At 43.5% G+C, this 14,928-nt stretch overlaps 1 protein-coding gene across 6 annotated transcripts in view; it reads right to left on the minus strand.

The window, feature by feature from the left end:
* Positions 1-4,440: 4,440 nt before the first annotated feature.
* ERICH3 (glutamate rich 3) overlaps positions 4,441-14,928 on the minus strand; it is a 64,841-nt gene continuing 54,353 nt past the window's right edge. For all 6 annotated transcript variants that reach the window (XM_045028764.1, XM_045028765.1, XM_045028767.1 and 3 more), the window contains 2 exons: positions 8,504-10,719; positions 4,441-7,779 (listed from right to left, as the gene is read on the minus strand). In XM_045028764.1, coding sequence (XP_044884699.1) covers positions 8,522-10,719 — 2,198 coding nt within the window. In that variant the 3' untranslated portion in view covers positions 4,441-7,779; positions 8,504-8,521. The remainder of the gene's footprint in view (positions 7,780-8,503; positions 10,720-14,928) is intronic.

The following is a 14,928-nucleotide window of genomic DNA, read 5'->3' on the forward strand; positions in this document are numbered from 1 at the left end:
ATTGTCAGCACAGTGTTGCCACTGCAGCCCTGAATATCTCATAGCTGACCAGGAGCAGTGACATGTATGTGACACCCCCACAGAAGGTGAGGAAGTGCACTGAACCATCCTCTGAACTATTCAGGAAAGAAAGGACTGACTCCCCACTAACGACCTGCCCACAGCCATCACTACTAGGCTACATAAAGCCACTGATAAAAACTAATAAAAAGAGAATGAAGTCGTCAGCCTTGTCTATTGCTAGAAAGAGACCGTTAACCATCCCAGCAACAGACTGTGAAATCTACATTATTGGCTTTGTATTGCTCACTGAACATTTCTAGAGATTCTCTCCCCACTGCTAGAGTCAGTGCAGCTCCCTGCATGGAGCAGGGCTAGATAACACGATGGTAACACCTGTGCACGGTCTATCCTAACCTCTTGTAGGGAAACAGCAGAGGTGGGAGAATGGCTGTGTGTGCATGAACCATTTCCAAACAGAGTCATTCAAGCATAGCTAGTGTGGTGATAGAGCTGGGCGAAATTTTGCCAAAAATGCATGTTTAGGTAGATTGAAACATTTTCAAATTTGTGTCACATTCACTGAATTTTTTGGTGGGACACAAATCCAAAAGCTGAAACATGTTGTTTTGCCATTTTCAAAATTAAATGCTTTTGAATTTTCAGTTCAAAATGACATTTCATTTCAACTCGTACCTCCATTTTATTCAAAGATCAAAAAGTTAAAAACAAACCCTTGAAAAAATGAAATGAAAGGGTTCCTCAAGGGATGGGCGGCAGTGCCTTTTTCCAGCCACAAGAGTGGTACTGGGGCTGAGTGAGGGCATTAGGGAAGGGGATGCTGAAAGGGGGAAGATACTGATTCTCGTAGGGAAACTGGAAGGGCACTGCTGGATTATAAAACTGTCCGGGAGTACCATGGGGGTGGGCTGATATTGAGAGTAGGGAGTAATTACAGAAATATCACATTCCTTTAAGGCAGTGGTTCTCAACCAGGTACCCAGGGCCCGCTGGGGGGGCCTCAAGCAGGTTTCAGGGGATCCACCAAGCTGGACCAGTGTTAGACTTGCTGGGGCCCAGGCCAGAAAGCCGAAGTCCCACTGCGTGGGGCTGAACTCCGGGACCCTGAGCCCCACCGCCTGGGGCTAAAGCAAAAGCCTGAGCAACTTAGCATCGCAGTGCCCCGTGTAGCATGGGGCCCTGGGCAATTGCCCTGCTTGCTACCCCCTAACACCGGCCCTGGCTTTTATATGCAGAAAACCAGTCATTGTGGCACAGGTGGGTCGTGGAGTTTTTTTATAGCATGTTGGCGGGGGGGTTGGGTGGGGGCTCAGAAAGAAAAAGATTGAGAACCTCTGCTTTAAGGCCTTAAATAATTGCATTGGCCAGTGCAGTAGGCAGGATGTTGTGGTAAATGAACCCACAGGCCCATCTGATCAGTCTGTTGTTGCAGCCAATAGTTTTCCCATGGGACATGACAGTATTGTATGTTCCCCTAACTTGCAGCAAATGCTTAATGACTCTCCATTAACAGAGTGGCTCCATGTCACATCTGGAAATGAATCTGGATTAGAAAAAGAAAAAAGGACTCAGCAAGGAAAATGCCTTTGTTTTAATAGCCCTATGTGACTGCCGCTATCTGAGCTGTAGTACTACATGTGGGACTTTTATCAGTTTACCCCAATATGTTATTTGGGGATATTTGCTAGTATCGGGAAAGTAATTTTGAGCGTCTAAGAAAGCAAACTTTGAAATGTAATGCATTAGACACGCCCAACTGATCGAATCTATGCAAAGCAAACAGTTTTTACCAGTAATTAAAATAATTGGTACTGGAAGAAAACAATCTCCCTGTTAATTGGTCTCTATAGATGAAACATCAGGCCTTAGGGGAGAAAACATAGTGATCAGTTATTAATACAAATGGAAGTTCTGCAAAATTGAAATACTGATTAGAACGTGCTCCAGAAGTGGCTAGCAGAAGCCAAATTAGTATTACCTTTCCCGGACAAACCCAGAGAACCCAGTTCATTTGAAATATTTATAAAGGATGAGCCCCTGCTGAGATAAATTACCTTATTTTCAATACCATCCAGTCCATGATAGCTACAGCAATATTACAAATTGTTACATGAATGATAATCAGATAGTTATCGGATCCACATTAAAAACAGATAAAGGAACAAGCAGACATAGTACAACTCGGAACTAAAAACTTTCCTTTCATTGTGCGCACTTTAGATATTCTATATAAGATAAATGTTTCCATTAACTTCAATGGACTCTACACTGTTCCCCATTCAAGAAATAGAAATAGAAACAACACCCAAAAAATCAAGCCCACCACATTATGCTCCCACGCGTGATGACACTGGCTTGTTGTAATCATACTCTCCAGTTGCTAGAATTCAAAGAAGCTTTTTGCATACAAAACATCTAATTCACAGAGGGGCTTTAACTCTAGCAAATTACACAGATTCAGTTTCTGCTGTGAAAGCCAGCAATGGTACATATGAAGTATAGTAGCCATTGTCCACTGACCTGGTATAGTGAATGCTGAGCCAGGGATGCGTTATGCCAGTGGCAACACAGTTAAATATTTTGATGGGCTCACATTTTTCATCTAATCATTAGTCTCTTTTATACCTAATTTTTTTCGCCTAAAGATGTCCTTTAGGTTTCCTTTGTGACCTAACTACAAGTAAGCAAGGGAGCATATAGCTAACATTTTACAGAATGCTGTAATTTCACCTGTTTGTTTTCCTTATCAAAATTCTACCTGCCTGGATTCCTGATATATCCACATTGTGACTTTATCTGAACTAGCCATCTTTACAGCCAGTGGAGCAAAGTTAAAAAAAAAAATCAAATGATGATCTGAATTTGAAATGATCAATTTCATCCAGAGCCATAATGATTATCCAAAATTTGACTCAGCTCCTTTGATTTAGAAACAGCGTGCCAAATCTACTGATTTTGTAAAAATAGAGACCAAAGAAATGAGCACTGTCAGACAGAAAACTTCACAACAGTCAACAGGCTAGGTGGCTCCCTAACCTATCCAATGGGCTATGTGTGTTCTAAGTCCTGCATCTCTGAGAGTTCAACACCTGAATCCAGGCTGGCGGGAGGTGCTAGGTGAGTACCCTAACCACTGGGCTAAAGGCTGAAAGGGAGGGCCTCCTGCTCCTCTTCTGTGTGGCATGAGCTGCACTCAGAGCGCACCTACTGGAACGGGCCTCGCAGGTGAATTAGGTGACTGAGCACCTCTCTTTCTCTGGTTTGTAAATGATTCTGGGGCTTCGGCAGGAGACAGGCATCCAGGTGCCCAGAGTGAGGCAGCAGTGCACATGCTTAGGGAGCTTTTCCTACAAAACGTAGGGACTCAGTGAGTTTTGACATCTACAGGGTAGGCAGCAGTTGAGTGGGGATTATATGAATACCAGAGGCACCTAAGTCCCAGCTTTGGGCTCCTAAACTGGCAATTAGGCACCTATGTCCTTTGTGAATCTCGCCCACTGTGTTCAGTAAAACAACTATTGACAAAGAGACAGGGCGGCCTTGTGAACTCAGCACAGACTTAGTGCTAGTTCTGGCTCTTGCTGTGCAAGTAAATCATTTTACTCCTGTGTGCTTTAGTTTGTCTGTCCATTAAATTTGGATAATGGCACATACTAGAGCTGAGAAACACTGGAACAAGTTTTCCATGACCAGATAAATGGATTTGTGCGTGCAATACTCAGGTCCCTACGGCTGTTGCTTGCCGCAAACATTCCTGTGATAAAAATTTTCCCGGCACAAATATTCACCACCACCACATTTTTAATATACATGTAGTACTTGGGCACTCCTTCAATCAGAGAACAGCAACAACTATCATGTGACTTATTTGACCAAGCACAATTCCTCAACCCAGTTCAACTACTGTTCACCAAAGAGTTTTTAAAATGCTGTTCACCAAAGAGTTTTTAAAAACTGCCAACAAAAAAAATAGCTCATCATCATTTCAAAAAAGTAATACGTTTTCATTCTGTTTGTGGCTAGCCTATGGGGCAGGAAATGAGGTTAAGTTCAGCTGTTAGGCGTACTTATGTCACAGGATATTATGATGATTAATTAGTTAATGTATGAGCAATGCTTTGAAGATGTATCAAACTTGGTTCAAAGCCAGTTACAGCTAGTGGAAAGATCACCACTTCAAGGAGCTTTGTATGAATGCTAAGTATTAGTATTCTTACATTGAAGAGCGTTCCAAAAATCCAAACAGCTTCCCAGACTGGCATCACTGAGACAGACTAAAGCAAATATGTGAGTCTATGCACATACATGAGTGTGTGCACATGCCCCCCACCCCCGCCTCCGCCACACACACCCCCAAAGAAAATCTTTAATGGAAGACCATGAAGAAAAGTTTTAAATCAGAACAATTAACATCCCAGATTTATTCACCTGTAAAAGGCATAAACATATATTATCCATTTACTGTGCTGTTAATATTGAACAAATTTGAAAACATATTGGTCAATGGAAGAGACTTTCATATTTTATGGACATTCCTTGGATTAAAAAGAGACCAAGAGGGTCACAACTGAAGTACATGCTTTCAAAGCAAAGTATTGCACAAATTGGACGAGAATAAGGATTTAAATTGTACAGCACAGATTCACTGCACACAGTGCCTCAATTTAAATTACTGACAAATATAATCTGTCATTATTCTTGTTTAATCGCACTAAATTCCTTTTTTACTACAATAAATGCATTTAGCTTATTTATCTTGGGTACTTTTCTTTCTCAAAGTGCATATTAGGGACTTTGGCCCAGAAACACAAATCCAACTATCTATTGAAACAAACACAAGGTATTTGACCATGTTTACATTCATTACCCCATGTGGAAACCCAAAATAATTCAGTGTAATGAAGCACTGCAAAGCCATTTGATTTTATTCCATTGTCTAAGATGGAAAATAAAACTTGTGGCATGCCCAGCATGTGGGAGGCCATAGAGAGAGGAGCATTTCTCAGCACTCACTAGCAATGCTGAATTGTGAATGCATGCCACACATGGGCTCTTAAAGATGCTATGTGTAGCCTGGCTCACTGGTAGAGCTGTCACCAATGTGGGAAGCCTTCGAAGGTGAGGCTTTGAAAAGGGAGTGGTCTGATTAATATTATGTAAATCAGAAAAATCAGTTGTTGCCAAGTGTTCTTCTCTCACTTCCACCAGTTTTATGCCAGTATAACACCAGTCACACCCATCGGGTTATTACTGGTTAACTGCAAGGTAAGTGAAAGGAGGATTAGGCCCGCTGTTTATACCTAAACCTGTGCTGTTTGGAATCCAAAGTTTGTATTTATTCACTTGTATAACGGACATGGAAATTATGGTGCTTGTTTTCAATTTTCACTCTGAAGGAATCTGCTGGCTGTTGGGTTTACTGTAGGGGTTTGATCACTTTATTTTTTTCTGCCCTAATCTAGCAGAGATATTTAATATCAGTTATTTTGTGCAGAGCCCTGATTGCAATTTATGTATCTTTCTACATTGGAGTGAAGCTTCTGGAAATGCCAGGCCACTGGACAAACCATCATAGAACTTAGCATAGAACTTAGCCGGGCCCGTGTTGGGGGATGGCACACGGAGCTGACCCTTTCATGGCCTGTGTAAAGACCAGACAGAATTCCAGTTGCTTTACCTAGGGGAGCGTAGGGACTGCTCTGTCCCTGTATCCATGGGAATGTAGTGTGGGCTGGGTCATGGGTTCCACCTTCGCCGCCTCCCCACTCCATAGAACTGGCCAGCCACACAGAGGTAGGCCAGCCACAGCCTAGAAAGGGAATATGAGCAGGTGTACACCCTGGGCATACCTGGGAGGTCCCAGAGCTCCCTCTGGCCAGGGCAGCTCCGCACTGTTCCTCAGAGCCAGGCCATGCTGACAAGACACAATCAAGGTCTTACTCACTGTTACTAAATGGCATCCAAGGGCAAACGGGGGCAGGGGGAAAATGGACTTCAGGTGACTAAAACAAATACTGGGAACTACATTTCAAACAGGTTGGTGCTGTTTAGTAAGCCTCGTAAAGACAATACTTGGCATTCACTCCACACAAACACTACTACATACTGGAAAAAAAAATCTTGGCCTTACTCTTTGGAACCCCAGAGGTGGGCAAAGCAGAGTGGTGCCAGGGGTGCTGAGTAGAGCTGAGCAACGTATTCCCAGCCATTCATCTCTTCAATGACAATGACACCTTTGCTGTGTCTGACTTACCTGTTGGTACCCATTTCTCTGACATTCAGCCATTGGGTGAATGGTTTGAGAGAACATTTCAGCCCTTGATTTGCTTGCGGGCTGTTTAACATACCTACTGCTTCATGTTATTTGCTGTTCATGCTAAGTGACTGGTCACGTAGGTCATGTGGTGCAGGTCCTGCTTCCTGACCACTTCCAAGCCCACTGATAGCTTTAAAGATGGCCAAACCGCCCCTCCCCGAGTGAATGCTCAAGTGTATGGACATTCAAGCATGCACAACTCTCTTTCCAGGAACTTTCTTCCAAATCAAAATCTGCTTCTGTGAATGGTCCTGGGAAGCAAATCAAACTTGGCTGGAAATGCCAGTGGAACACAGTCAGATTTATGTGACCACTTCTGCAGCAGTCAAACACAGATGGGGCCCAGATGCAGAGGCTGGCTTAGCGTGGGCATAGAGCAGCAGGAACCTGCCTGGTGGGCCATTCTTTATGCCTTTAAGCAGTAGCAGCAAGGCAGTATGCATGCCCACCTACTGTATGCTCTATACCCCAGCATGTGCGCAGGTGAGGATCTGGGGCCTGACTAGATTTCATTAGAGCTGCAGCCAAGGTGCACTCACGTGTTGACTCCTCCCCCTATCTAATGTTCTCTGAAGTCCAATTCTGACCTGCTCCTCTGGATGTAGAAGGGGGGGGGGAAATCCTCTCTATGGCCATTTTCTCCACTAATGGATGCATGCAACAGAGGGAAGGAATTACCCTTACAGACCCCAATTCTTTCCTCCATTAGATAGCACAGTTCCCAGTGGCATCGATGTGTGAGATCAGAATTGGGCTTCTTATTATTATTACTACTATTTACATTACAATGCCACCTTGATGCTCCAGGCAGAATCCAGACCTTATTGTGCTAGGACACCACATATACATACATGAGGACATAGCCACTGTCTTAAAGAGTTTACAATCTACAAATGCAATTGACATGCAACAGATGTGTGTGGGGGGAGGATACAATCACATATATACAATTTTATATACATACGTACACTGCACTTTCTATTATTATACATAAAGTGCCAGCAAGCCTCCTCCTCCCTTCAAGCTAGTCATCACAAACCCACAGAGTTCTTTGGGGGCTGGGGAATTTAAGTTCAACCAATGTAAGAATTCTCTGTAGTTCGAAAAGAAATTCATGACAGCTGTGGAAAGTTCCTTATTATTATTGTCGTCATAATGATAAAGGAGTGTGATTTCCTACACTAGCTCTGTAAGCTTAGTTCAGTTATCTGTTGCACATTCCGTTGCTGGTCTAGTAAACAAACAGATGGTTATGCTACTCATCAAATCAAATGAAGACGGGGAAGGAATGTCCCAAACCACACAAATCTACAGTGATTTGTAAAAAAAAGTTACTAAAATAAGATCATTGAAGGAACTGCAGAGGATGCTCAGACGTGTCTTTCTCCCCCATCCAGGGATTGTATCGAAGGCAAGATAATTATGTCCAGCTCTAGAGCATTCTGGGAAACATCAAGCAAAGTATTAGTTGTATGGTAAACAGGTACATTAAAGATTGTGAGGTGCTTGGCTACGGTGTAATATGAGCCATACAAGTTCATAGAGAGATAGATTGCAAGCAGAAACACAGGGGCTGATTATTGCTATAGCTCCATAATATCAAAATCATTTGAAGTGTTATGGCCAGAGGCTACCTCTCTTGCTCATTTACTCACTTCCTCCATTGTCACCCCCCTCAACCACCACCACTCGGCCACGGCCACCCCCTCAGTCACTGCCACTACCTCCATTGCTGCTACCTCAGCCATCTCCTCTACATTCATTGTGACTTTATCTATTGCCTTGTCAGCCATAAGTACATTTTTTCCTATACATAGTTTCAGTGTAACCAATGGCACTACCCATGGATGACAGTACCACTCAGTGTGAATGAAGGTATGAGACACAGACATTAAACAGAGCTGTGAATGTTCATGATGCAACTCAAAGTCACTTTGGACTTTGCAATAAAAACCCTTAGGAAACCCTTGAAGCGAAAATAAAGAATATAATAAATGGTGGAAGAAAATCATGGCTCTCTCTCTCCTCCATTTCACCATCCAGTAGAGCTGGTGCTTTGATAGCACTAGCCTAGGTACTGCAGCTTTGGAAACCTTACAAAGGAATGTAATAAAAGTAAAATCAATTCCTCTTTCAGGCAGCAATCTGGCTCATACAGATACTCACCATGTGCCACAGAGCCCATTAGTTTTTCTCTTCTGTAATGGACGTTTCTATGGTGTCTGTCTTTATATGTGCAAGGCTTTCTTCCTTGTGCTGGACTTCAAGCAGATCTGTACGCCCATGAATCCCATGTGGATATTCAGCCAAAGTCTCTGTCTTTCCTATTTTTATTTTTTCATTTGTGTCTAATTGTTTCAGTGTGATTTTCTCCTCCACTGTCTCCATCTCTCGCTCCTCTGTTCTGTCATTCCCACCTGTGTGTCTCACTTTTGCCACTATCTCTTCCGCAAGGACTGCTTGCTTCTCCACTACATCTGGGTGATATGCCATTTCCTGTGTCACACCTTCTACCTCAGGTGCTGCTTCCACAGCTTCCACTTCATCCCTCAGAGATGATGGCGTCATCAATTTCTCTACCTCAGGCAATGTTCTCTCTGATCTCATATCTTCTTCGGGTATTATCCCCTCTGTCATCACCTTCTGCTCTTCCGATCCTGCCTCCTCCTCTTCCATGCCCTCCTCATGTCCTCCGTCCGCTGTCTGCACCTCCCAGTCTGATAATACTTCTGCATTTTCTTTCTCACCAAGTTCTGATTTCTCTACTATCTCCTCCCTTTGTGGTGGTGTTTCATTGCCCATTACTGTCCCATTGCCTGCTGCGTCCACTGACATTGCCTCCTCAGATTCTATTTCTGACATTCCCTCTCCCTCTCTCTCTGCTGATTCCTCACCCACCCCCTCACCCACCTCCACTTCCTCCATTGCCATCCCCTCAGTTACCACTACACCCTCCACTGCTGCTCCCTCAGCCATCTCCTCTACATTTATTGTGGATTTATCTACTGCCTCTTCAGTAATAGGTACCTTTTTTCCTATTACCAACTTCTTTTCAGGAACTGCTGTTTGGGACACCACCTTCTCTTCTGTTTCCTCTGTCACTTCCTCCTCACCAGCCTTCACCAGTTCTTCTCCCATATATGGTGTTTCCTCAGGCACTGACTCCTCTATGTCTGTTCCTTCTTCTACTACCTCCTCTTCAGATTCTGGATCTTCTGCTGCTGCTTCCTCTTCAGATGCTTCCACTATGCTCTCCCCATCTTTGTGTGCTCCTTCCTCTATTGCAGCATCCCTTTTTATTTCCCTGTCCAATGAGGTTTCTTCCCTCAGAGGTGGTGATTCCTTTACTTCTGACTCCTCTTCTGTGGCCTCATTTCTTGTCTCTCCCCCCTCTGGGGTTGTTTCCATTACATCCTCCTCCTCCTCCTCAGATGTTTTTGCTGCTGCTGCCTCCTCCACTTCAGACACTGCTTCACCAATGGGCACCTTTCTTGATTCTACTGATTCCTCCATTTCAATTGCTGCTCCCAGTATGGGAACCTTCACTGATTCTACTGACTCCTCCAGAACAAATTCTGTCTCTCCCATAGTCTCCCATCCCTCAGAAGCTGCCTCCTGCACAACTTCCTCTCCTTCCAATTCTATCCCCTCTGCAACTTCCTTTCCTGTGGAGTCTGCCTTCTCCATAGCCTTCTCTGCCTCTGCAACTGAATCCTCCACAACCTCCTCTCCCTCAGATTCTGCCTCCTCCACAGCCTCCTCTGCCTCAGATGCTGCCTCCCCTACATCTTCCTTTCCCACACCTCCTGCCATCCCCACAGCCTCCTCTGCCTCAGATGCTGCCTCCTCCACATCTTCCTTTCCCACACCTCCTGCCATCCCCACAGCCTCCTTTGCCTCAGATTCTGCTTCCTCCACATCCTCTTCTCCCTCAGGCACCTCCTTAACAACCTCCTCTCCTTCAAGTGATACTTCCTCCACCACCTTTCCCTCATATGCTGCCTTTTCCACTGCCTCCTCTCCTTCATTTACATCTTCCTCCACAGCTACATTTCCCTCAGATGCCTCCTCTCCTTGAAATGCCATTTCCTTTCCTACCCTACTCTCTTCCAGAGCTTCTTCCATTATAGCCTTCTCCTCAGATGCTGCTTCTTTTACAGTAAGTACATTCTCCACTGTCTGTCCCATCACAGCTGCTGCTTCTTTCTTAGCCAGTAAGTCTAACTCCAGAGCTGCTTCACTGCCTGCCTCTTCAGTGTCAGTGGCTCCTTCCTCAGCTACAAACTCCTCCTGCTCCTCAAGTGCTTTTTCCTCTTGTACCCCTTGCTCTGCTGCCTTCTGCTTTTCACATGCTGTTGCTGCTTCTGCCAAGAAGGCTCCATCTGAGGAAATAATCAAAACATTAGTTTTATTGTAATAAATACGTTAATTTTAAGGCTTTTTATGAAGTGATTATTAGAGATGCCATTGTTCCAAATCAGTGAAAGGATTTTAGGCTGGGTAATGTGGAGGGAAACTTGGCCTGCTGCTTCCCAGGATGCACCTGTCCTGTGGCTGTTTCCAGTGCTGTCATTCTGGCATCAGGCACAAATAATTGAAACAAAAATGATATTGGATGGCCCAGAAGTGACCTCAGGGTAAATAGAGGAAGTAGCGATAGGAGATTTAAATATGCAGAAAGAGGTCATGCAAAATAATCAGATACAGGAGACAGAATATACATCTGTGCATGCAAAATGGGTAATGGCTTATGCACGTTTGGAGCTTGATCCTATCCTCTTTGAAATCAATGGCCAAAGCTTTCATTGAATTCAGTGGCGCAGGATCAAGCCTTTGGTAAGCACAATTACCTATTTGTGCCAGTGCCCCTGTGTCTGTACACATTATTCAGGATCTGGTCATATTTTTGGAAAAACTGGCCTAAATGTCATTGAAGCGAATAAAAGAATCATGCTTTCCAGACCCTGTGCTCTGGTGGGACATATGAAAAATCCAAAGTGGGGGAAAGGCCACCCATAATACCTGCCTTTATTTGATTTATTCTATTGTCACCTTCTTATATTTCCACAACCCTCAGTCACTGTGTTCTTTAGCCTGGCTAGGCCTAAATATGTGTTCATGCTGCATCAGCCATCTCTAAAATGTCTCCCTAGAGATGGTTCAGATCCCTGGCCTGAAGCACATTGCTCTGTGGGCCACAGTCTTGGCACAGGAAGATGGACGGGTTCTCACCTTCCCCATTTGGCTCTCCCAGGACCTTCCGCCAGCCTGGCCAACTTCCTAACATCACTTTCCTCGCTCTATATCAGCACTGACACAAGGGAGGAATCAGTGAATGAACCTACATGCTGCAGTGTTTCATCCTGTCCTGCAAGTGGTACTGAGCTCAGGAGGCTAGAGTTTACTGCTGTAAGCAGGTCCATTTGAGCAAAAACCAGGGGAAGCATTGTGCAGCTGGAAAGGCTGAGAGCAGATGGGGAACAGGATGGCAGTGATAGAACAGGTGAGAAAGAGAGTTCCCTGGAGTAGACAGAGTAGAGGGCAAGTGTGAAAAATCAGGATACTTTTTTTGGGGGGGGACGAGGGGATATAGTCCCATATATAAGACAAAGCCCCTAATGTCGAAATGATCCCAATAATATTGGGACATCTGGTCACCCTAGACAGAGATCAGGGATGGGTGGAAGAAGAGAGAGAGAAAAGGGGGTTGAGTTGGAGGGCGTGCAAAAGAGAAATGTAAATAAAAATCAACTGAAGCAGCGGCACTTTTTTCCTCTCACCTTACCACACATAATATGATCTCTAGTCATGTGACCAATAACAGCTTAAAACCCCCACGTTGCACTTTGCTACCTGACAGAAATCCTGACCTCCATCCTCCGCCAATACCCTCTCAGATAGATGTGCTTTGCAGTGAGTTATTTATATTTACTGCTAGCTTCCTCATTTTTATGTCCCTCAGGTTTTAGACTTTTAGCAGTGTTAAAAAAAACCTGCCTCTCCATTCATTTATCAATCCCCATCATAATTTATAGAAAAGGGTCTCAGACCAAAAATACCACATCCAGGCACTCCTGAATTTGGGTCACTTCAAATCTTCATCCAAACTCAGTCCAATTGCCAATAATTCTTAAAACGTCTAATAAATCATCTTTAAGTTTCATTTGCAGTGTGAATAATGTCTTATGCCATATGCTGCACCGTCCCTGAGGCAATAATCTCCTTTCTATTTTACTAAATAGTAGCTGGCACTGGACAAAGTATTCTGGGTTGGAAGTAGCTAATACAATAACCCTTTTTCTTTTCCTCTGCTAATGTGACCCTGAACCCTTAGGTGAAAAAATACAGTATGCTATGAGTACAATGAATGATGATAGTTTAGTGTCATCATCACCCAGTTATAACTGATTGGTGATGCATTCAGTTTTGTTCACTGCAGTCAGCATATTCCACCTCCTTTCCTCCTCTGCTAAAAGAGCTTGTAGAGAGCTGCTTTTCTTGTCCCCTGCTTAGGACTAATTCGGTATTTTGCTCTTAATATGTAATTGATCCATAGGACAGAGGCTGCTAATATTTGATTTTCAATGCAGAAAAAATAAACTGTATGTATTTATTTAAAATAGCATTTAAAAACAGTCGGTCAGCTGGGTGTTCCATGAGAGGGGGTCCCTCTCCAAAGAATAGCTTTCATTCATTCGGCTTGCATCCGACGAAGTGGGTATTCACCCACGAAAGCTCATGCTGCAAAACGTCTGTTAGTCTATAAGGTGCCACAGGATTCTTTGCTGCTTTCATTCTGAATGTATCTCATTCAAAAGACCAACTGGCATTACACAGCTGGGCAGAGCAGGCTAGGGAAGGGCAGAGCTCTGCCACCTGCAACATGCACATATACGCTTCGCCACCTGCAACACACACACATCTATGCACACCCATCTACACTTCAGCTAGCACCTTAGCGCTAGCCACAGAACGAGCTGTGACGTGCACCGTACGCAAAGTCAGGTCTAGAAAGTGTCTCTAGTTCTGATCCTGTTCCAGTCTGCTCACCTGTTTGACAGCAATTATCTCATATTGAAACATGGCTCCTTGGTACAACTGTGATGAAACCATGAGGGTCTGATTCTGAGCTCATGCTGGTCTACATCAGTGTCACTCCATTGGCCTCAAAGGCGTTCTCTGTACTGTGAGAACAGAGTCAGGCCCAGAGAATATTTTATTTCCTGGCTGAGGCTGCAAAGCACAACTGGAGTGTCTGAATGCAGCAATGCAGCTCTTTGAAACCACCTTTGTTCCCGGTGGCAACACAACTAACCAGCAACTAATATTATATTGAGTTAGGAAATGGACAAAATCCAGGTAGGAACATATGCTCTTTCAACAGACTGATGTGTTACAAACAGTTTTTGTTCTTTAATTGGAGATATTCTAGCTGTAGTTTGTAAGAAAACAAGCTCCATGGCAATTTTGCCAGACACTCACTGTTCATTAGTAATTATTTTTAATAACTGGGCCTTATATTTATAGGTTAATTTAAAAAAACATCATAGGATCCACAAAAAGATAGTGATTTTTGACCCATACGCCTGTGTAATTTAACAGTCTGCAGCAAAAATTCTGGGAGCTGAAGTGTCGATGGCATCCATCTGTGCTATTATATTTAAAGTTCACAGAACAACACAATCAAACCTGACAAATTTTGGAATCTGAAAGCTTCTGTAATTCATGAAGGAGGAGAACAGGAGTAAAGAAAGGTACTATCACATTGTCTATATTTATTTGAGTAGCCAAATGTGTATGGTTATTTTTCACATTTACAGTAAGTTGTCTATGCCTATGTGCTTTACTCACAAATCAGCCGCATTTTGCTAATGCCTAAAAACAATGTCTTGTGTAATAAAGCTAGAGAAACATCTAGGCCAAGGTTTCAAATAGTCATTAGTGCCTTTGGGTATCTCAATCTCTGGGTGCCCAATCTAAGCCACCTGAAAATCAAGCTCCCTTTAAGTTGTCTGAAACTTGGAACCCAAAATTACCCGTCATTTTTGAAAAATTTGGCCCTAGTGAATGAAAAAGAAAATTGAATCCACCAGAAATGGTGGGTTCCAAACTCTCAGTCCAAACATTCATCCGATGCAAAGCACTCTGCTATTCCAGAGGATACTGCAGCATCACTACTCTACCAGTGAACTCTTTCTGTCTTTGGGGACAGAATATTCCAGGCATTTGAGAGGCAACCGTGATATATTCTGTGATAATCAGGTACAATCAGGGAAATTAAAGTCAAACAATTTATGGCCTTATTCTTTTTTCCATTATGTGTCTCTGAACCTCACTTCTATTTTGAAGAAGAACCTTAACACTTACATTCATTAGGGTTTGTTGCGAACATAACTTGGCCGACTCTAAAACCCAGAATAAAAATGCCGGGCTCTTCTGTTCAGCAATCCTTGGTTCTGATGTTAAATTCCTGGATTAAGATTCCAGGCAGGAACTGGTGAGCCCAGAGAAAATCCTGGATGGAAATTCTTGAAAAAGCCAAGCTCCAATTGAGGTTTTGTTGTGTTACTGTCAATAATGCCAAGCTCTAG

The sequence above is a fragment of the Mauremys mutica genome, chromosome 8 (assembly GCF_020497125.1).
Source record: "Mauremys mutica isolate MM-2020 ecotype Southern chromosome 8, ASM2049712v1, whole genome shotgun sequence".
In the NCBI taxonomy this organism is placed as follows: Eukaryota; Metazoa; Chordata; order Testudines; family Geoemydidae; genus Mauremys; species Mauremys mutica.